Source organism: Photinus pyralis, unplaced genomic scaffold (assembly GCF_008802855.1).
Source record: "Photinus pyralis isolate 1611_PpyrPB1 unplaced genomic scaffold, Ppyr1.3 Ppyr1.4_LG4, whole genome shotgun sequence".
Classification (NCBI taxonomy): Eukaryota; Metazoa; Arthropoda; class Insecta; order Coleoptera; family Lampyridae; genus Photinus; species Photinus pyralis.
Window position 1 is genome coordinate 45500336 of NW_022170511.1, and position 24377 is coordinate 45524712.

The following is a 24377-nucleotide window of genomic DNA, read 5'->3' on the forward strand; positions in this document are numbered from 1 at the left end:
CTTTTAACAATTTTTCTATTGGACCAATTTTGTTTGTTCATCCTTTGATCGACGCAGGTTTTTGTTTCCTTTTTTTAACCTATATTTTAATATTTATTTTAAAGCAGAAAAGTTCCTAAAAGCATGTGCTCAATTCTCAAAGGTAATTGAGATACACCCAGAACTGATATCACGCACGGCTGTTGTCAATGTTGGACATTTAACATTATTTGGTTGACGTGTCGACCAAGTCGTTCATAATGCCACATGTACTGACTAATGAAGAATATGCTGATATGGAGTTTTGTTACGGTTTCTACAATGAAAATGGGTAACTTTCTTATTAGCGCAGATAAAGGAAAACGACATTCGTGGCTTCTTTTTTCATGATTATCCCAATACCGGTACCAGAAATAAGTTGCCGTCTTTTGTTTTTTTCCCTGAAAAATGGCAGCAAAATCTACAGCTGTCAAGTATTTTTCATAGGCGACCATTTTTTTGTTATTTAATAAGCAAAATTTATTGCAGAGAACTTATTATTGAAAATAAGTAAGTATGACATATTACATATTTCCGGAAACCTCGTACAACGAGGAATTTTTTTAAACCATGGGCCAACTATAATTTCCATTAAAAAAATGAACTTCGAGTTGCAGCGTAGTTACTAAAAGGACTAGAAACAAAACACTGGCGGCATTGATTTCTACGTTAAAAAGTGCCTGAATAATGCTCAACCAAATTTGCTCTAACTTCAAAAATAAAGGAGTTACAGCAAATTGAAGGAATCGGTCATTTTTCAGCTTGTCTCTCTATGGAAAGAACAAAAGACGACTGTTAATTTTTGGTAATCGAATGGAATAAGCATGAAAAAAGAGGTCACGAGTTCCCAAGCGATTTTCGTTTATCTGCGCTAATAAGAAAGTTACCCATTTAATCCCATCGAAATTGGACCACACTGTACACATTTAAATAAATCAGTTCATCTATTAACTGGCTGTTGTACCTCAGTTACCTTTGAGAATTGAGCACGTTTTTAGGAACTTTTCTGCTTAAAATTCGTTAATGTTATAGATTTGTTCCTTAAAAGGATTAATTAATAAATAATCCAAATCAGTAATGTTCAAAGCTCGGTTCAAAGAGAAAGGCTTCGTTTTTTGCAGAGATTACTGCATTAACGAAAAAACGCCCAACCGCGAATATAATTATAGTAGTTTTTAGCCCGTTTTTTAAGAATTAAAAAATAAGGGGGGGGGGGTAGACAGTAATTTTATTTTTCTTATATTAACACAATACAAAATCACAATTTTAGATTAAAGACCTTATGTAAGTAAATCAAAACAATACAAAAGCTTTGTGGTGTATAATTTTAAGGAATTTAAGTCTATTTTTCAAATAATTTATAGTGTTCGTCGTGAAAATGTAACCTGCAAACTTTTTACCACCCGCACGTTAGTATATAAAGGAGGTATTGCATTGGGGTAAAAATGACCCCCCACTTTTTTTAACGGAAATACACGTTTTGACGCACCAGAAATCCGAATGAAACAAAATGTCATTTTCGAGAATGCGTTAGCGTCCATTTATTTTCAAAGATATCAAAAAATAACCTTTGTGAATTTTTCTCAACGGTGCTAAAAAATTGTTATAACCCATAAAATATTATGTTTTTCAATCAAGTTGGATATTGCAGCCATAACATCAAAGGCATTTGAGGTCGTTTTAGTTCATTCCAGATCTCTTCTTTTATAGCACCATCAAATATCGCACATAGACTATCATCTGGCAACATTGGTGCAACATCGATGCTTTCATCAGCATAAAAAAGCGCCTTCTTGTTTGTGTAAGAATTTCTTTTCTTACAATTCCACTACTCAAATAGTTTGCTGGAAAATCGGTCCTCTAAATTTCAACATTCGGTAATTTTTCTATGATAAGCCTACTCTAGCCCTTGAAATCCAAAAAATTTTGACTTTACTTATCTCGATAGAATTCGAAAATTCAAAAATGCTTCTCAACGGTAGGAATTACGGGGTTCTATTGTGAAAAATGTCAATTAACGAGCTAAATCAAATAAATTCAAATATACCATCATGTTTTATCACGTGTTTCTAAGTGTTACCTAGGCACTGATTGAAAAAGGGAATAATGCGAAATATGCACTCCAGAAAATGTCAAACAACCAAATGTCTGGTAATGGGTTGCGAAAAAGCAATCAATCAAGTATATTGGTCTACGTATCTTTGAATTATACAGCTACTGGGGAACGAAAGCTCGGGGGTGTTCTCCATAAATATTACCACGATTGGTGGCTGTTGTGCACATGCTTTGAGATTAAGGGTTCAAAGTTGGTTAAGCTGGTTCGACTGATCAAAGATAAGGGAGAAATATTTTCTCTGAAATGAAAAATGAGGATAATCCCCCGTTTATGTGTTACGACTGTAAAGGAATATGCATCAATCACGACGGGTTCATACATACATTCCCGTAATTGTGTGTTTGTTTTTCTTTCTCTGGAGACTGGAAGTTCAATAAACAGAAGAAATTGCGAGGTCGTGTACTGAATTTCGAATGAGGCGTCGTATCGCAAAACCAATTGCAATATAATGGCGCAAATTAATAAAACGTATAGGCCAATACGTCCCGACCAAAGCGGGAAGGTCGCGGTCCTATAACAAATTAAACAACAGTTAATAAACTGTTGCCCGAGCACGCGCTGGGGGATGCTGAGCGTCTCGAAACTTCGAAAATCGGACGCCTCTCAGTGCGTTCCACGCTTTCCGTTCGCCAGCATTTAGTTTAGGGGATGCAATTTGACGTCTCCCGATACGATCGCCAATGTCCGATTTTAACGAGAACGACTTTAATCTGTACGACGACCAATTTTTATTGGAGCGCCTCAACGATTCCGAGACGGAATTATCGTGTGAATTAAAAAAATCTCTTCAACCGATTGCGACCGGATGCGGAATAGATTTCGATAGAGTTCTATGTTGGCCGCAAACGTCGCCAAATACATTAGCTGTCCTACCCTGTCTTTCCCAATTAAATGGAATTCGCTATGACACGACGCGTAAGTACTCCACATTATTTTCAATGACGTTCGATTGACGGATTTAATAATATTCAAACTATTAAATTCCATTAAAATTTGCCTTTCGGGAGACGCGAATGGAAGGTGGTGAAAGGAGGAACGAATGCCTCTTATAGGGAAGAGTTTGAAAGCTTTTACGCGCTTTGTTTTTAATATAGCGACCGTTAAAGGATACTTTATAGCGGCCGCCATTCAGCATAGTTTGTGACGATAATCGAAATTTGCATACCGACCATTTTTTTTGGAATAAATTTCAAATATACATTTAGATGAGTAGACCCTTCGGGAAAAAAAACAAAGAAATCCACCACTCGAAGTACCAAAAAATATGCATAAACATATCCAATAGCTTACGGTGTGGAAAATAATAAAATCCTTCATATACTTTTCAGTTTATATAAAAAGTGCTTTGCGCCACCAGACATTCATTTGTACTTCAAATTATTTATGAAATATCATACCAACCATCCCTTGCTTGTTTATAAATACCTTCACGAAATTTTAATGCAATGAATTTGAAAATAAAATGACGTATGCTTTTATATAGCGCTGAAATTGCATATGAGCTTTACTGAAGTAAATAAAAATAAATACCAAAACTTTTACTGAGCATTCCGTATACATATGTTAAATTTTCTTAGGTACTGAACTAATAAATATTGTAGAATTGTCATCATGAAGCTGCCTGTTTAATATTGGTCCATAGAAAATTTGAACAGTACATCAAATCGGTACACTTTGCCATTCTCTAGAAGCAATTTACCAAGCTCTTTTTCAGAAGCAAGTACTACTAACGGGCGATCAAAAATGAGTTGCTGTCGAGTCGCCTTTGGAAATTTAAGTTAAGTACAATTTACCATGTAAACAAAAATTCCAAAGGTAACTCGACAGCAACTCATTTTTGATCGCATAGTACTAGTTTCAGCTACTACGACTAAAATCTTTCACTAACGCATTTTAATTTTGTTGTTTGCAAATAGTCAGTGAATAAGGATAATGGATGATTAATTTGACAGTTTTGCTGGCATATCAACCCCCTTAATCGGAACCGAGTGAGGAGAGGGGGATTGTGTAGCATTGAAAATTTAGTAATAAGTCAACTCAATGCAATTAATTGAGCATTATCTACAACTGTTACCTTTTACTGGTCGATTTTCTTCCAAAGTTCGGGACCCGCAAAGGGAATAATTCTCACAATCTAAAACTGTACCGGTATAAAAGGACTTTACGTTCACCGTCGTCGTTCACACTAGGAAACCGGAAAAAGTCCGCTTCTATTACAAGTAATAGTTTTTCGAACCCACCAGGGATGGGATTCTAGTAAAAGTTCGAGTTCAATTCAGTTGTGAATATTGAGAGAAAAGGTCCGGAACGCCGTAAAAGAAAATCAAATACATTTTTGAGTAACGTAGGTGTAATAAATCTTGGATCGAAGAGGGCGCGACTGAGAATCCAAATTTCTCTTCGGGCTCGCAAACGCAATTAATGTGAGTGCGAGTGCGGCATTGTTTAGGGATGATTTAGCAAAAATGCGATCCGATACGTAAACGGAGCGGGTTATGAGGAGTGTCTAGAAAAGATCGGCCGTAATCGCCATATAAACCCAAATAAAACAAATTTTGGAAGCAATCGTTAGATAAGTCTGAACGTGGTAATGGCTACCAGGGGGTTTCAGTAAGCCCTTCCTTTGTGCCATAGAATGGAATGTTGTTTTTTGATGCGTTCTCTTTCGGAAAGGTCGTTTTATCAAATAAGTAATTTAGAAGACTCGAACATTACAATTCTCTCGACTGTATGGGGGCGAGAATGAAATTGGGGGTTGTGCGGATATATTATACAGAGAGGTTCTCGATGTACTTACAGTACAGTAGTTGATCATAAAACCGGCAACAATTTAGTTTTATGGGCCGGTTTGTAAGTGTCGTTTCTTTTAAGTCTGCGTTTGATGGTCATGTTATCAATTCTTTTTCTACACTTTATTCTCTGGAAACAAACACAATACCTTTGGGTAATCGAAATTACGAAAGTACCTTTCTGTGAGGAGTTTTTTCTGTATGTTTTGCGCGCATAGCGTTTTTTTGAAAAAAAATTTGTGCTTGGATGGAAAGTTTGAAATATTTTGGACTGCATAATGGTCAAAAATATTAATTTCTTAGGTATAATTGTGATAACATTCATAAGCCACGGTGAAATAGATGAAGCAAAATGTCTTTTGCAGACATTTTTCAAAAATTACACGTATTAAGCAGTTGTTATTCCAACTGGTACTTCCGTACCAATAAAATGACCGCATCAAAATAATATTTATTTTTTTATTTTATAGCAAATGTTAAATTGACATTTTAATAGGTTTGAATGAGTAGGTTAAGTCGCTTTTTAACCGTAAGGGTAGATAAAGTGAAACATCTGATTCGAAAGACATCAATCATTCTTATTTCAAATGTGACGCGGCACACGAAATAAAATGAAGTCCATAACAGAATACAACATGCTGTTTTAAATTATATTTTGAACCGAGCGATTGTTGCTCCCATGGCTCAAAATCCAATCAATCTACTTCCCTTCTCCTTGACGCACCCCTACCTAATTTTTTAATTAATCAACGTCTTAAATTGGCGCTTTATTAATTAGTTCGACCATTTTGAATCATTAATTCATTTAATTTGTTAAAAATTAAAACGCGCATTCTTTCTCAAGATTTTGTAGACCGAATTAAGTTAATCTAATCTACTCTAACAGACAGGTTCAATGACGCATAAAAAAAAGATCGTAATTTTATCAAGACCCACGGACTTTGAAAACTAACCTTTTGGAAATATCGACCCTCCAATTTTGACAATCTTTAAAAATCTCCAAAAATTCAACAACAATAAATCACTGTTATATTCAGAAAGCTTTGTTGCATTAAATTGCGTGAAGTCCAAAAATGAAGTCGGTTTTGAGTTTTAGGACCGAAAAATGGCCAAAACTCAAATAAAAAATTCACAAATCGAGATTGTTGAGTTATCGAGTTGCGTTTGTTTTTGTTGGACATTCGAAAATGAGAGCGTGTTCTGAAACGCATTTACCTCAAACCTTTCTCAGGAACCGTAGTTGATACGTACACTACACATCTCATCCATTCTCTGCCGAACGTCAAAATCTGCAAGCCGATGTCTCAAAAGGAAAGAGGTCTGATCTTTTTTTGAGCACTAAGGCAGGGCACGGAAAGGAATCCATGGCCAACTTTGGATTCTATCACCCGATTTACTATACAGTCAATTCAATGTAAAATTCATAACATGCGATTATTGGCGCCCCAAATTATTTTAGAGCAAAAATGTATTAAAGTTTATTGTACGCCAATCAACCGTATTATAGTTTTCAATTTTTTGCATAATAAAGACGGAAAATTGGAAAAATTCAACCCCCATCTTTTTCAATAATCTGCGATGCCATGGAATTTTCTAAAACAAAAAGATATCCAGTTATCAATTAGCAGTAGTCCGAAATGGATTTTATGATCCACTTGGTTACTGTCTTGCAGTTAATGGTGACTTATTCGAACATTTATTGTAAATTGTTATATTAGAAAACCGTTTTTAGTAATTTGGCATTTCTTTTTGTTGAATTCGCTGTTCTAAATATAATACTTTTTGATAGAATTTGATTTGTTTTATAGCAAACATTCCATGGCAAGATGGATATTGGCGTAGTTTTTGTATTATAAATTCCATGGCATCACAGATTATTGAAAAAGATGCGGGTTTTATTTTTCCAATTTTTCGTCTTTATTATGCAAAAAATTTAAAACCAATACGGTTGATTGGCGAAAAAAATTTGTTCTACAAAAAACTTTAATACATTTTTGCTCTAAAATAATTTGGGGAGCCAATAATCGCATGTTATGAATTTTACATTGAAATCCCTATGATGCGTTACGCAAGTCACCACCAAGATGTATTTCTTTTGCGATTACGAGAATATTGCTGAACTTTCACTTTTTTATCTATTGGGAAAATGGACATGGATTTTCACTCTCAGGCAACTTCTTTGGAAAGAATTTGTTTTTGAAGCTTTACTTTCTTAGTCGTCTGGCGTGGTGAAGTTGAAGCTCCTCCACGGAATTAAATACGAACTCGAACATTGATATTTCCATATGTACCTTGGGTAGACGTTGAGACACTTTGTGGGCTTCTTGTTTCTTCAGGCTATAGGAAAAATGAAAGGTAACATTTTTCCATTTAGGTCATACTTTTAACATTATTTTGGGAAAAGTGTTACACCAAAACGCCTGAATTTAATCCTCTGCAGGGGCGGACTGGGTAACTGCGGGCCAGGTGGAATTGCATAGGTTACGGGCCATTAAAGTATTAGTGTATTTCAGCACTTTCATGCTACGACAAAAAATGATAAATTCATTGTAAAACACTTCAATTAAAACTGAATTTTTTAACAACCTAACATCAACCCCAATTAGAGAAACGTGTTAATAACTTATTAATAGTGCAAGAAACTAAATACAGCACATACTTATAAATTTCCAACGGGCCATTATGATCTACAGGCCAGGTGGCAATCGCCACCCGCCCCCCCGGGCCAGTGCGCCCCTGGTTATACACTGCCTTTTTTTGAGCCCTGAAAAAAACATTGTCTCAGATCGCCCGGAAAAAAAATTTTCTTATAGAATGTGGCCTGTAGAATCCATAATTTCAAACAGTTCCAAGATTGGGCTACTAGTTCAAAAGTTACAGCCCTTTGAATTTTTTTTTCGAAATTGGTTTCTAGTCTATAACTTTTGATTGAGAAACTTGATCGAAAAAGTACGAATTGTTTTGGATTCTACGTACCAAAATTAATAAGAAAAAGTGTTTTCCCGAGAAATTTTGGTGTAGTCGAATTTTGGTAAAAAAGGAAGGTTATATGCAAAAAAAATTGGAACTACTTCTCGTTTTGCAGGAAATGGTCCATTTTCAGTCTCTATTTCCCGGACTATAAAGTGACCTCAACTGAAATCATTTAATCATAGTAGGTATAGGCCCCGGTATATCCTATGAAATACAGAACAGAAATATGTAATTTTTTGAGGCTTTTCTCTTTTCAGAATTCGTAATTGCATTTGCTAAACACTTAAATCGTAATCTTGTTAAAAAGGTTTAACCAAAATGAATTTTAATTCACAAAATGGAATTAGCTCTCGAATTAATTCCTGCCGTGCGCTTAAAAGTAACAGGGTTGTTATAATTATAATCTCTACATGAAAGTTACATGGTAGTTTGGGAAGTATCGCACATCGTTACATCCGCAGTTTTTGTGTGCCGTAAAGTAACGCAATCAAAAGGAGGTAGAAGGCGAACCAATACGGTCTCAAGAGAAATTACAAGCGTATACCATACCCCGACGAGTGCGTAAGAGCAAAGTTTTTAATCATCTTTGCTGTGCTCGTGAGCGTTATTATCAAAAAAATAATGCCTCTAACGAAATTAATCTTCCCTAATTAAACGTATTCATTCGCGAAATATAGGTCATCATAATTTACCCCTCGCTTCTTATATTGACGGGAAGCACAGAGCGGGGCTTAAAACTAATTATAGATGGACGTTTCCTAAAAATACCATTCAGTTACGAACGTTAAAAAATACCGCTCATCCACATTTTATAATTAATTGCCCCATATTTCTTATTTTCCTCGTTGCCATAAAAACTACGTGCAATTTACCCCGATCGCGCGAAATCGTTTCTTGCGTCCGCTTCTTCAATAAGATATTTTTTGTCTCGTCGTCAATCAGTATCACAATAAAAAAGGAAACTACATACTTTCATTTTCGCGGACAAATGCAATAAGCCATCAAGAGAAAAGTCTCAAAACTCGAGAAGCTATTTACTTTTAGGATCAAATTCTGATGAATAAATTCTAATCACGTTTCGAAAGGGCAAAACAGCTCTCTGCGGGATGGTTTATCTGCACAAAAAGAGATTAAAACGGCATGATCCTAAAATCAGAGGGAAATGAGGTTCCATTATGTAACGTCCACAAGGCATAGGAATAGGAAGTACCCGTAAAATCATTCGTTATTGCTTGTCATTATTTCTAATCCCGACTCATTCGTTACATTCATACTATATCTTTCTATACGGGATCAAATTGATATTTATTTCAAAATTGAATTACTATCTCCGCAGAATACAGGATTTTTTTAATATAATTACCATATTTGTATCTCCTAGGTACGCATATTTTGTATTTTAGAATTCATTCGTGAATGGGGTCCTTTCAAAAAATTGAAATGAGGTATAAAAGCTAAAATTTAAAAAAAATGAATTTCAAAACCCTGACCTGCCCATATATTGTAGCGAATATTCCAGAAATCTCGATAGACATCGAGGTGCCATGAAAGTAGTCATCGATAAAGAGGGAAGGCAGATGTGACGTAATCGAGAAATATGACGTGTTTGTTCGAGAACATTCTGAAGTGTCCGTGGCTCGATACCAGTCTAGAAATAATGTTGTTTGCTGTATAAGCAAATCGAATCGTGTTTCGAGTTTAGTTCGAACATAGGCGATAAATTGTAACTGCTGTTATAAATTAATCTATTTTAAGACTGTTGTTAATTAATTATAAATAATTAAACGACGTAATTAAATTTACGGTTATTTATTCCGTTTCAATGTTGCACATTTATATTGTAAAGTTAGTGTAACACATTAATTATGGGGATAATAATATGTAATTATAAGCAGGATAATAATATCTCATTCTCAACGGTATCGGTTTCAATATTATTCGGACAACCTCCCCAGCTAGGTACATAAGAAAAGTTTTACCTAATTGAATAACACGCACCGACAAAGCATTTAAAGTGAAACTAATGGGTAGTTCTGGAAATCAACAATTAATTTTGGCCGTCGGTACCTACCCTTTTAGGTAAGGGCATATATGCTGCCGATTTATCGTATCGATTGACGTAAGAGCATTTTAGGCCAATAATATTTTAATCAAATTACCGGGCACGTTTTTATCTAGCATAAAAAATCTATATAACGCCACCGTAGTAACTTACATAACGCGGAAGGTAAGTCGCCCTTTAGCAAAGCTTATAAAAAAGCTTTTAAATTTTTGATCTAATAAAAAGCTCTTCTAGCATCACCACAAGATGGTCGCCCTTATATTTATAACCTGTGAAGGTCTTTCTGACAGCCGTAAAATTCAATTTACGCAGGAAATTTGTCAAAGTCAGCATAACTCTCGTTTTTTTTGCCTTTCTAATTGCTGCCGTTTTTAACTTAATTTGTGCAAAAATCTGTTTGGCGCGCATCTGGCACGATGCGGAACGCCATTCGGGGATACTAATCGTAAATTGGCACTCAATTAAACGTTCCTTTTTCCAACTATTATTTCATATTCTGCTAATGAAATTGCGGACTGATTGACAATTTATCAATTATGTGGAGCCTTTCCGACATCCTACCCTAACATCAGCCATCGCAGTTCCTTAAACGGAAAAGATCTGCCATCTTTTATAGATAAGCAACATTAGGGCAAAAGGATTTACCGGGGTTGGGGTTGAGGTTGTAATTCATAAAATACTGTCGAATATTTACGTGCGCCAATGTTAGATACATTTTTGTGGAAGTATGATTGAATCCAAGATTGATGGTATATTCGTGAGTGCAAGCTGAGTCAAATAGAATAATCACATGGTACATTGTTTGATGTTCTGGTGGGAAAATAGAAATAGAAAGGAAGATGGAATTAAAGTGATTTTCACGAAAGCGATTTTCGTAAAAAGAACACCACCCTAAACTGCATCCCTCAAACTAGAAGCTTGGGGTTACTTACGAGTCTCTTTATCTTAATTTTCACCTTAATTGGAAGTAGATACTGTAATCGATACATACTCGTTAGCGAATATTGAAAGTGAAATTGCTTTGATTACCACGCCGCCGCCTTAAACCACTCATTGCGGATAAAAGGTATGGGCCGCTATTATTACAGAAAAGTCGTAGGCTACATGTATTTTTTAAACCACGCAAAGGTTTAACATTGTACTTATCTAATTAAATTTAACTACCAACTAATTGATCGCAAGCTCTTTAATTAGTCTTCTGTGAATTTAATTTGTATGTTGTTCGGTCCTTTATAATTTTCCGCACCTTTTGGCAATTCCTATTGTCCTTCGTCTCCTCGACTGAAGTGCATTAGGGATTTTTTCACATGATTACTATTTCCTCTATATGTATACAGGGTGGTGACTTGCGTAACGCATCATAGGGATTTCAATGTACAATTCATAAGATGCGATTATTAGCTCCCCAAATTATTTTAGAGCAAAAATGTATTAAGGTTTTTGTAGAAAAAAATTTTTTACGTCAATCAACCGTATTAGTATTCAATGTTTTTCATAATAAAGGCGGAAAATTGGAAACCCCCATCTTTTTCAATAATCTTGATGCCATGGAATTTTATCATACAAAAACTACGGCAACATCCGTCATGCCATGGAATGTCTGATAAAAAACAAATCAAATTCTATCAAAAAGTATTATATTTAGAACAGCGAATTCAACATAAAGAAAGACCAAATTACTAAAAACGTTTTCCTAATATAACAATTTACAATAAATAATGTTCGAATAAGTCACCATTAACTGCAAGACACTAACCAAGTCGGTCATAAAATTCATTTCGAACTGCTGCTAATTGATAACTGGATATCTTTTTGTTTTAGAAAATTCCATGGCATAGCAGATTATTGAAAAAGATGCGGGTTTTATTTTTCCTATTTTCCGTCTTTATTATGAAAATCATTAAAAACTAATACGGTTTATTGGCGAAAAAATTTTTTTCTACAAGAAACTTTAATACATTTTTGCTCTAAAATAAAATTGGGGGGGCCAATAATCGCACGTTATGAATTTTACATTGAAATCCCTATGATGCGTTACGCAAGTCACCACCCTGTATATATAATGATTTCCAGATGAAAGAAACAAATTGACTTAAAATTCTTGTTTTTGTGCCCTGGAATAGTCCTGGAACACGTCGACTGAAACTGTCAAGGAAGTAATTTTTATTTTAATGAATACTTTATTATTCAACGATACATGCTGGGTGCGGGTGCTGGGGATTTTAAAAATCTTAGCGAGTAGTCTTTTATTACATAAATCGGTTTATACCTGAACGTACGTTTGGCAAAATTAACGCGGTTTTTCGGACTATTTTCTGTGATTTTCGGTCAGGATTATCAAGGAAACCGTTTGAGATTTTTATAAACTGATTTCTGTGCATTGTTGTTGTTGTTGTTGATCTGCACTAAAAATTCTACGAAATCCATGAACTATTTTTTACCTTCACGTTATTGGCGTGGGTAAACCTATGCTAACTAATACCTATTTCTTCAAATTTGAACCTTTTATAAAATGGAGAGGTGAGGATAGTAGAGAGTGATATTTCATTCACCTACAGATCTATGCCTTACGTATTTATTTACACTCTTATTCAATTTAGAAAAATATTTCAAATTATAATTATATACACGGTGTCCATTTTTCGAGTGCCACTATGGGGATCTCGCTTACCTTAAGAGATAGAAAGTTGGTTAAATGGGGGCAAAGTTGCGAATTTCCTTGCTGAATAACCATCTGAAAAGAAATTTAAAATATCATCAATAGTTCTAAAAATATCACAAAAAACCGAAACTTTCCGATTTTCGTTTCTAATTTTTTCATGATAAACTAGTCGTGCTAGACATTTCTAATTAACACATTAACACTTTTCAATGGAGATTTCGAATGTGACATCTCGGTTTAAATAACTTTTAAGATGACAGAGAAATACGTGGCAATTTTGGTTTTTTTTATGGGTGCCATTTTTAATTTTGAGATTTTAAGATTACGTCTTTTTTTCTCTTTACGACGATATATCACACATGGTGGTTCAGTATCACATTTTTCCTAAAATACAATTTTTAATTTTTTGGGAAGAGTGCTTTGGAAAAACAAAACGTTCTTTTGTTAGTAAACAAAAGTTTGACAGTTTGATGCATATGGCCGGTTGCAGCGTTGGCATCAGGGAACTAGATGTGTTTTCGATTTAAATATGAACAGAATTGAACCTTCGTTTTGCAAGAAAATTATAATTCAAAATAGAACAAAATACATAAGAATAAATAATATTTTAGCAATAAAACTAGCACAAACGTAAATTACACTGCTTGAAATAGGTCAACATTTTGTTCACAACAAAAGAACGACTCCTTCAGTATAGTGCCGTATTTTATCATTTCCTGTAACGTAAGGAAATGCTTTTTAGTTGGGCACGTGTCGCTACCTTTACACTTTTCTAATATTTTTCACTTCACGCTAATGGTATTAAATGTGTGTACCTAAATAGCGAGTTAAAAATTCTCTTCACTTTTTTTTAAATTAATTGCCTTATTACGCTCTCCATTTAGATTTAATTGGTTCATATTTTCACCAAAGCGTACCTACCTAGGAAACTACACACATTTCGTTTGCCTGCGTAATTGCCCTTAAAAGCGTATGGTAGTAGCGAGAAATGGTTCCCCTTTTTCTCCTTTGACGTAGCAAACTTGTAAGAATACATATTTGTGAATACAAATTGAATTCGACGGTACTCGTATACAGGTAGCGAAATTGAGACGTTTTTGTTGACTCAATTTCTCCTGCGAATACGAAATTAATCTTGTCTTTATTTACAGAAAACGCGAGTCGGTGGTGCTTTCCAAATGGTACTTGGGATCAATACACCGATTACAGTCGATGCAAGGAGTTATATCTGGAAAATCACGTTCCCGGCGTCGAAATTACGACCACAATTTACTTCATTGGATATTCGATCAGCTTGATTGCACTAACCGTCGCCGTTTTCATTTTTTGGAAATTCAAGTAAGTGAGGGTTTTTATCTCGCATTTACAACGATTTTTATGGTTAAGATCTTTATTTTACAAAAACGATTACGTACAACAACTAAAACTAAAACACTGCGAATGGAAACCAGCTCTAGTCGGTCTGACTTTGCAAAATAAGTTGGAGGAGTTGAATCTCACTAATCGTAATAAAGTGATGAGACCACTTCTCCACTCATTTTTGAAAAGCTTTTATGTCACCGGAACGGGCCAACACTTTGGTGGGTCGGTCTAAAGGCATCCCATCACATGGAAGAGTTAGATCTGGCATTGTTCAAATAAAATGTCAAAGATCTAAGCTTCCACCTAATGATTCACCTCTTTTTCGGTGCACGAAATTGAAACAAAATCGGATTTGTACTAAATTTTAAAGTGGTTAAGATCGATTTTATAACCTACAGCCCATCCCGATCCGTTATCGGTATCAATAACCAATAAGATCGCTACGATTAAAGCCGCAAGTACTTAAGGTGCAAGTTACGTAACTTCGACACAGGTCGTCACGTTTCTTCGCGTTATTTTTTTAAAGCGTTGCTTGTTTTGTGCAAAATAATTATAGGCTTCCATAATCACGATTTTTGCCACCGTTTTTATTAAAACCGTTCAATTGCCCAATTTATCGTATTTGGTTACTGATAACGGTCCACATTTGTAATTTTCACTTTATCTACGTTTCAAACTTAACTGAAGAAAATCGGAACGGATCGAGGTTTGAAGGAGAGATTTAATTAGACGAAATTGTCCCACCCTCTTCTGTTAAGGGTTTAATAAGCATACCGGCCCTTTTCTCTGCTTATATCTTGCACCAAACAATCATTTTTTGTGCATAATTCTGAAACGGTCAGGTTTTATTTGTACACACTATAGTTCATTAAAACGGCCAAGAAATTACAGTATTCATCATTATCGCTTAGCTATCAGTGTGAGTGCTACTTTGTGAAAAACAGGATTTGCGATAAATTCAGTCATTTATTGATAACATCAAGAATGTTTCTCGGTAGAAATCGAGGAAAAAAAATTCAGAACACATTATACGTTGATAATATCTATATAAATAAACGTTCTTTTAGCAATAATTTGATAAATGTACCCCAATTTGGTACCTATATTCTACGTATCAAAATTGCGTATTATGTCTTATTCTAACGAAACTGTTGTAAGAAACGTTGAAAATAAGTAGATAAATAAACGTCTTTTTAATATTAATCTGACAAACGTATATAATACGTTTTTAATTTACCGTATACTGATATATTGGGTTGCTTACTTGCTCTACAAATAGGAATATAAATGACACGAATTGTATTTGTTAAAATTAAAATTACTACTGAAACTGGTACAAGGAATACGTACTTTATACCATCTTTATTCTTTCGTGTTATATACGACCCTTTTATGCATACATATATTTCTACAGACATTTTAAAACTGTTTATTTTGCATATTATTTACGTATGCAATTGCATATGAGTGTCAGGGTTATGGCTTCATCCAAAAACGTTGCGGTATATGGTAAGTTGACAATAATAGAAATTATATTTGCTGATATTCTTCTTTATTAGGACGTGGTAAATCAGTATTCTGGAATGGAACCTGAATCTACTGCGCAAAGTTGACCACAGCTACTTTCAACAGGTCCTAGTTTAAACTTGGCTTTTTTTATCCTATAGGGGGACGCTTCTTCGACGCCAATCGGCAAGAATAATTAAAACGCCTCCGTACGGATGCTCAGGACGTCTAGCGACACCACTTACCGGTGCGAAGGCAGCAGGCGCCAGGTTTACAAATAGGCATTGAATAAAATGGACCCTGATTGTTCGTGATGGGCTTTGTAATTATTATATAATTCAGACCGTTTGATTTGATTAAATATACAATCTACCAAACCCATATATTGCATTTATTATAAACGTTTATTACCAGTACATTTTCGACGAATTTAATACGAATAACGCGTAAGGATATTACTACATATTCCCTTTGAATATAAAATTTTATAATCAGATATTCCATTTGCGAAATTTAAACGTATTCTGTAATAAATCGTATATCAATAGAAATAATAAACGCATAATATTCTACAAGAATATAACAATATCCGCCGGACATATACAGGGTGGTGACTTGCGTAACGCATCATAGGGATTTCAATGTAAAATTCATAACATGCGATTATTGGCTCCCCAAATTATTCTAGAGCAAAAATGTATTAAGGTTTTTTGTAGAAACAAATTTTTACGTCAATAAACCGTATTAGTTTTCAATTTTTACATAATAAAGACGGAAAATTGGAAAAATAAAACCCGCATCTTTTTCAATAATCTGTGATGCCATGGAATTTTCTAAAACAAAAAGATATCCAGTTATCAATTAGCAGCAGTTCGAAATGGATTTTATGATCGACTTGGTTACTGTCTTGCAGTTAATGGTGACTTATTCGAACATTTATTGTAAATTGTTATATTAGGAAACCGTTTTTAGTAATTTGGTATTTATTTATGTTGAATTCGCTGTTCTAAATATAATACTTTTTGATAGAATTTCATTTGTTTTATAGCAGACATTCCATGGCATGACGGATATTGGCGTAGTTTTTGTATTATAAAATTCCATGGCATCACAGATTATTGAAGAAGATGGGGGTTTTATTTTTCCAATTTTCCGTCTTTATTATGCAAAAAAATGAAAACTAATACAGTTGATTGACGTAAAAAAATTTTTTCTACAAAAAACCTTAATACATGTTTGCTCTAGAATAATTTGGGGAGCCAATAATGGCATGTTATGAATTTTACATTGAAATCCCTATGATGCGTTACGCAAGTCACCACCCTGTATGTGTACTATATACTAGTATATGATTACGTTTTTTAAACGTAGGGTTTTAGTCTACTATAAACGCATTTTATACGGAACTGTGTTGCTTGGGTAGTTTTAAAGAAACTCTCTTTCGTACTCACACTATTTTATTGGGATGATCCAACTCTTAATTGGGATGAATAATTAATATTAACCTATAGTATTGGTATTTCCCAAATTTTTCGTGTAAACCCTTTCCTTTGCGTTTCTTTTCCTGTTTGGAGGGTCAACATTAAATAATGAATTCAAATTTAATTCTCAAATGTTTAGTTCATTAAATATGAGAATTAAATCGTATTTTCAGAGCTGTTTCTAGTGTTTCAAAATATTTGCATTGCTCAGCCATTAGTTAATTTAATTGTTAAATTTTCAAAAATTCATTGAAATCAAAAAAATTGTTGCGCAAAGTTTTTGGGGATATTTTCAAAGACTTAAGTTCAAATATTAATGGATGCAGAGGTAGTATAATTGAAGTGTGAGGGAGTACGGTATTTTACTTGATAAAACTGGCTGCTTCATTTGTTATTTTTCAGCCTCTAAGAAATGAAAAAAACCATGGTTTGATAACCTCAATGTAAAAAATCGTGATTGTGGAAATAATCGATTAGACGTGACGCGGAAGCGCACAGGATCTATTTCCACACACATGTCGTCTGAATTTTTCCAGAAGGGTATATTAATTTTGTGCCTTCGTGCATCACAAATGTTTAAACGAGGCCAAAACGGGGGATCTATTTACGGGCCCGCCGCTACAATCCATGCCTGGCCGCCTTCACCGTCAGCCAAATAGAGCACGCCTCGATAAGTTTAATTTGCTTAAATCTATAGTAACGTCGGTTGGTCCTTCGAGGCGGATGGAAATTCCTTTCATTAGCGAAAAGATTGAATTCCATGATTTGATCCATATTTAGAATTTACGTTATGACTTTCCAACATTGTTTAGTAAATCGAAGTGTATTGTCTTCTATTCAATTCATTGTAACTTGCGTCGGCGGTTGTTTTGAGGTTGCATATTATTGTATGCCATCGATTTTATACCTTATATAAACGGAAGCAGAATTTTACCTTTTCAATGCCGTAATAATAACAAAAACATTTTATTTTATTATATTGGAGCAAATATTCCAGAAATCCCGATAGACCTCGAGGCGCCCTGAAAGATTGGCCATAGGTGATAAAGAACGAAGGTGGATGTGATGTAATTGTTCGAGAACATTTTAGAATAGTCGGATGCGTTCAAGATCTTTCGAGAAAGAGGGCATGTTTGTTGGCAAATCAAATTGCGTTTCAGTCAGTTCCAACTTCGAAGTCGAAGTATTGAATAATTGGCGTTGTTATAAATTGTGTATTGTGATAAATGATATTTTATATGTTTATACATCAATTCATTTCAAGACTGCTATAAATTTATTGTTTATTAATTCTAAATTAATTAAGCACGTATATAATTAAATGACCCATGCCCATTATTTATCGAGTGGTAAAACTGCTTGGACGGCGTATATATCACCCCTAATCATTGGACTATTTGAAAAGATATGCGAACTACTTATACTTATACCCTTCTCTGATATCGTATGAATCGGGATTTTTATCACCTGTTATCGGTTCATTTTTATTACATTGATCTACAACAATCTTTACTAGTTGTCGATTGCAAATATTTTTGATTTTCTCATTTGAAGTCAGGTTGTATAAGAGTACTATATGCTTGTCAGTGGTTTAATTTTATATTTCCTTGATTAGGGGTGTATAAATCCCGTTTCGCGTTTTTCTCCACAAAATCGAAACTTGTGCAATTTAAACAATCATCCTAAAGTAGTTCCTTGCCGGAATTGATTCGATTGAGTATATAATTAGTTCTCTTTGTGCATTACGTTCAAGGTTCGCCAAGTTATTTCAATTAATTTTTACACCACACACAAATTTAGTTAGGTACGTGTGATATACAATGAAGGTCGTAGATAAAATCTGGTCGTGACTGGGAAAAATGTACAAGGCGTGTGACAAAACGTGCCAAGGTCGCCCGAATGTGTTTTGGATACCTGAAGTCTTGCACCTGACTATCGGGGTATATGTAGAAATGTTTGCCATTACGTGACAAGTAGGTTATCAGTCTTGAAAGTCAACAGTATGATCTAACGCAATTATCAATTGCAATATTGCTTACATAAAATCTTGTCGGTAAATATACGATAAGACTAAGCGTGTCTTTTTCGGGAATGAAAAATTTCCAGAATGGCAAAAAAAGATGCGGCCATAAGTATTTTCCAGTACCCACTCGGCGATTCGTTATCGAAGATGATTTATCTACGTAAATATGTCAAGTGTGTGGGCTTGGTTTGTCAGTTAAATAAAATAATTTGGATGATTTTGCGCAATTTTTTGAGTCAAGATCCACAAAATGAAAGTCATCACCCTGGTGGTTTCGGTCTAGTCTAAGTAGTCACTCAATATTTGGGGACGTTTATTCTGTTATTTATATGGCATTTTAAATATCTAAAAACGACTAGAGCGCTTTTATACAGGGTGGTGACTTGCGTAGCGCATCATTGGGATTTCAATGTAAAATTCATAACATGCGGTTACTGGCCCCCCAAATTATTTTAGAGTAAAAATGTTTTTAATTTTAGTTTTTAATTTTTTGCATAATAAAGACGGAAAATTGGAAAATAAAGCCCGCATCTTTTTCAATAATCATTTTATAATACAAAAACTGCGCCAATATCCGCCTTGCCATGGAATGCCTGCTATAAAACAAATCAAAATCTATCAAAAATTATTATATTTAGAACAGCGAATTCAACATAAAGAAAGACCAAATTACTAAAAACGGTTTCCTAATATAACAATTTACAATAAATGTTCGAATAAGTCATCATTAACTGCAAGACAGTAACACCATTTTTCTATATGCAAGTGGTTTAACATTTTATTTCCCATAATAATCTCATAATATTCAGTTGTTTTTATTTCAGAAAACAAATGAGTACCGAAAAACAATTGATTTTTTTTAAATGGCTGACATTCACTACAGTAATTGACAAGGTGAGAAACATCTTAGTAGCGAGGATGTTGCTTTGATTATTTTGTTCCAACATTTTTAACTATTTGCCGTGTGTTTGGGGAAATTGAGAAAGGGCGAAGTGCTAGCAATCGCGTTTATGCCAGGATGCAAAATTTGTATACATAGGGATGTTGTGAAATAGTTATCCTTATCACACTCTTGCCTTGCTTTTCAAAGAAAATTCGATTGCCGCTTAATATACACGAGGTGTATAGGTAACGTCGATCTGAGTTGTTTATTCTACGGGGAACTAATATGAATTTCTGAAAAGTTGTGCATGTTTACTAACACTACGTTATAGGATAGGTACTCTAGTTTATACGCATCTTTTAAATCTACGTAAAATTGGTAATAAATTTGATATGAAACTATAAACCTAAATCGAACGGTTATTGAAATATTAAAGTTTTTATGATAAACTAATCATAGTAGACATTTCTAATTAACACATTATTCGGACACTATTTAATGGAGATTTTAAATATGGCATTCTGTTTTTAATAACTTTCAAGATGACGGAGAAACACGTGGCAACTTTAGTTTTTCTTATGAGCGCCATATTGAATTTTGACATTTTGGGATTATGTCTTTTTTTCTCTTTACAACGATATATCACACATGGTGGTTCAGTAACACATTTTTCCTAAAAATACAATTTTTAATTTTTTTGAGAAGAGTGCTTTGGAAAAACAAAACGTTCTTTTGTTGTAAACAAAAGTTTGACAGTTTGATCCATCTGTCTGGTTGCAGCGTTGTCAGAGAAGTAGAAATTCGATTTTCATCTGAACAGAATTGAACCTTCGGTTTGTAAAAAATTATAATTCAAATTAGAACAAAATACATCACAACATGTGTTCAAATTGCCCACCCCCTAATTCTGAGCACAGTGTCACTATGGCTCTTGACACATCCCTTCTTCTAATCTTGTGCCTGAGAGTGCTCACAATTCTATGACGAAGTTCATCAAGGTCGGCTGGCAATGTTTTGTAAATTCAGTTGGGCTGCAACTTCTTTTGAGGAGACAAATGGATTGTTTTATTGCACCTAATTAACAATTATTAAATGATGAATAGATCAGTAAATTGCCTACTCATATTCATTGAGTCTATCACCATATTGCGGTCTACATCTTTTAAAAGAACCATATTCGCCCAAGTTTTTATACAGCAAAGAAAAATACCTCAAACTAGGTTATTGCCGCTCTGGATAACGCTGCAAGTATAAACCTAAATGACACTACATGAAATAAGTCAACCTCTTTAGTTCACAACAAAAGAACGTTTTGTTTTTCCAAAGCACTCTTCTCATAAAATTAAAAATTGTATTTTTAGGAAAAATGTGGTACTGAACCACTATGTGTGATATATCGTTGTAAAGAGAAAAAAAAACGTAATCTCAAAATGTGAAAATTCAAAATGGTGCACATAAGAAAAACTAAAGTTGCCACGTGTTTCTCCGTCATCTTGAAAGTTATAAAAAACAGGATGCCATATTTGAAATCTCCATTAAAAAGTGTCCGAATAATGTGTTAATTAGAAATTGGTACTACGATTAGTTTATCATAAAAAAATTAAAAACGAAAATCAGAAATTTTCGTTTTTTTGCGATATCTTCAAAACTATTAAAGATATTTCAAATTTCTCTTCAGATTCTTATTCAGCACGAAGATTGGCAACTTTTCCCCCATTTAACCAACTTTCTAGATAAATGAGATCCCCATAGTGGCACTCGAAAAATGGACACCGTGTATATGAGATTTTGTAAATTGAAAATTTTTTTGAGAAACTTCCTTTTTTCTGCTTACGAATGGCGATGGTACTGTTAGTTTATCATTATACACTGTGTTCAAGACAAGGATGTCTATCATGGGGATCTTGGACATATTTTTCATTCTGGAAATTGCCAATAGGCATCCTCGCCCGATTAGGCCATTATGTGGAAGTGCACCATCCTGTTGAAATCAAAAGTTTTCAAATTTTGTTTTTCTTGTGTAACGTACATTAATTGTACTCGTAACAAAAAAATGCTATTCAATACAGTATGTATTTTTTTCTGGGCCATAGAAAAAAATGATACTGCTGATGATGCTTGAAAGTTCGATCTGCCACCTCCCTCTAGGCTAGGTTGAGGGTCCAAATGCATCACGTGGGATTTACGCCTCCAATAGTCGAATAAACTTTGTAGCAAATATAGCAAACGAGCTCTTGGGTCACTGAACATTTAATCAGTTCTTCCTTGGGTGATGATAAACAAAATACTGAAACAGAATTGGAAAATTCAAAACTGTAAAGGAGTTATCTTGTTCACGAATGGACGGACGCACAGAATCATGAACTCGCTAGGAGCTCGTTAATAATTAGCGTTTTTGGTAACAATTTGATGTAAAAAAATTAATTCCCGCAATACTCAGGCGATTCCGACATTATAATACCCCCCCCCCCCTTGAATTAAGCTAGTTCCATCTGCGTAATTTTTATGTTGTGAAGGTGGAAATAAATTAATTAATCTATAAACCAAACAGTCAAACAGATATTTTGGCTGTATTCAGTAAGTCGAATCTTTAGTTAGATATGAGATAATAAGTGTCGGAAAGTCTCATTCCATTGTACTTTTAAATTCTGTTTCGAAAGTAAATTTGATCGAGGTGTTCAAATTAACAAAGTTTCAGGGCGATCAAATTTTGTAATCGAGAATGGAAAAATCATCATCCATATAACGAAGAACATAAGCTTGTAGATCAATTTCAAATTTACCCATAAAAAGGTTTGCTATAAACGGAGATGAGCAGAAGTAAGTATAAAAATAATCGCTCAACTTCTGTTTTCTCGCGAATCCCTTTGACTACACGCGGAATTAATTTACACACCCCCACACTTTCGAGGAGGCGATAAGATGAAACTTTATCCGATCCGATGCCTTAAACTACCTTGCAATGACAAAAATGTCAAAGGGCGCCTAAATTTATACGTAAAGTTTTAATATCAAGTTGAACTAATGTCCGCCCTTTCGTCTTTTCAGGGATCTGAAATGTTTACGCAACACGATCCACATGAATCTGATGTGCACCTACATCCTGGCGGACTTCATGTGGACTTTGACGTATACGCTGCAGGTAAGGGTTATTGATGAACTTTATTGAGGCGTAAAGCAATTTCCGCGATTTCTTAACTACGCAAAGCCACGTAAGCCAAATTGAAAGTTTTTTTTACTTAACAAAAAAAACACACCAATCAATCGAACGTTCGTATCGATCAGGTGACTGTTTACAAATCGTATTTATTTAGTGATAGGAACCTCATTTTTAATTGAACAAATACGCGATAAAGATTTGAAATGTGTACAGGTAGATGTTTGCACTCACGTTTTTGTCAATTTAACCTGGACTTAAATTACGTTACCTATTTCCTTAAAGTTCCCAGAATGAAAATTTGTATACGCAGCCGAGGGAAATTAAGAAAATATTTCGATTTCATTTCTTGAATGAATAAATACGAAACTGCTAATTTTGGAATATCTTAAAAAAAAATAATAATGAATCTATCGCGCTCGGTTTCGCTAACGCAATTAGTGAATCGCAAATTAATCTGCTTTGTGAAATAGAGCACTACAATGGGGGCTATTTATACTCTCTGTCCCAAATTCGATGCGTGCACCAAAAGCGTTTACTGTTTCCCACCTCTAAAATTTCTATAAGAAAAGCACCCTCGGACGGCATCTTTCATTGTTTTCGTGAATTTGCCACGTTTTAAATTCAAACAATGGCTTTGCTGATGGTCCAAACCGCACATAAAGTGCTAGGTTGTGTACCTACATGATATGGTTCAAAAGCACTTTAACAAATCACTATTGTAGAAGCGTTTCAATCAAATTTCAATCGAAGGAGGAAAAAGTAAGTGCGTATTATTTCCATTTTGGGTTGACAGTTTTCAAAAACCCATTAGACGACGTTTGAAAACGAATGGAAAAAGTAATCAGCCAGAATACACTTACAGTTCTCGCCGAACGATTCCCTATATCGAAAAATAGAGTCGAGGGCACTTTGATTCGAATCTCCTTTGTTATTAACAATCAATTTTATATTACGTCATAATTATGTTAGGTACCTACTTCAGTGTTTATGATAATTGACGTTGTTTTCAGGGTAATGAATTGATTTTACTCATATAATTAAATGAGTATATCGCTGCAACATTTGTGCGAAATAAATTGTGAACGTGTTATCGAAATCAGGGGCGGACTGGGTACTTACGGGCCAGGTGGAATTGCATATGTTACGGGCCATTAAAGTATTAGTGTAGTAATGAAGGTGGCCGGGGGGGGGGGGGGGGGGATCTCTGCGGTGCACCACAAAAACATTTTTTTGCTTCATTTTAGTAGAGCTCCGACAAAAAAATTGTCTCAGATCGACCCGGAAAATTTTTTTTTATAGAATGTGGCCTGTAGAATCCATAATTTCAAACAGTTCCAAGATT

At 34.5% G+C, this 24377-nt stretch overlaps 1 protein-coding gene across 6 annotated transcripts in view; it reads left to right on the plus strand.

The window, feature by feature from the left end:
• Positions 1 to 24377, plus strand: part of LOC116168431 (diuretic hormone receptor-like) — a 57642-nt gene that overhangs the window by 16436 nt on the left and 16829 nt on the right. For 2 of the 6 annotated variants that reach the window (XR_004144767.1, XM_031484257.1), the window contains exons 1-3: positions 2757 to 3049; positions 13772 to 13958; positions 22924 to 23017. Coding sequence is in view for 5 of the 6 variants with exons in the window: in XM_031484257.1 (XP_031340117.1) it covers positions 2815 to 3049; positions 13772 to 13958; positions 22924 to 23017 (516 nt within the window). In the remaining variant the exon portion in view is untranslated. Of the gene's footprint in view, positions 1 to 2756; positions 3050 to 13687; positions 13698 to 13771; positions 13959 to 22923; positions 23018 to 24377 lie in introns of those variants that run through there. The other 4 variants (XM_031484258.1, XM_031484260.1, XM_031484262.1 and 1 more) reach the window with 4 other exon arrangements.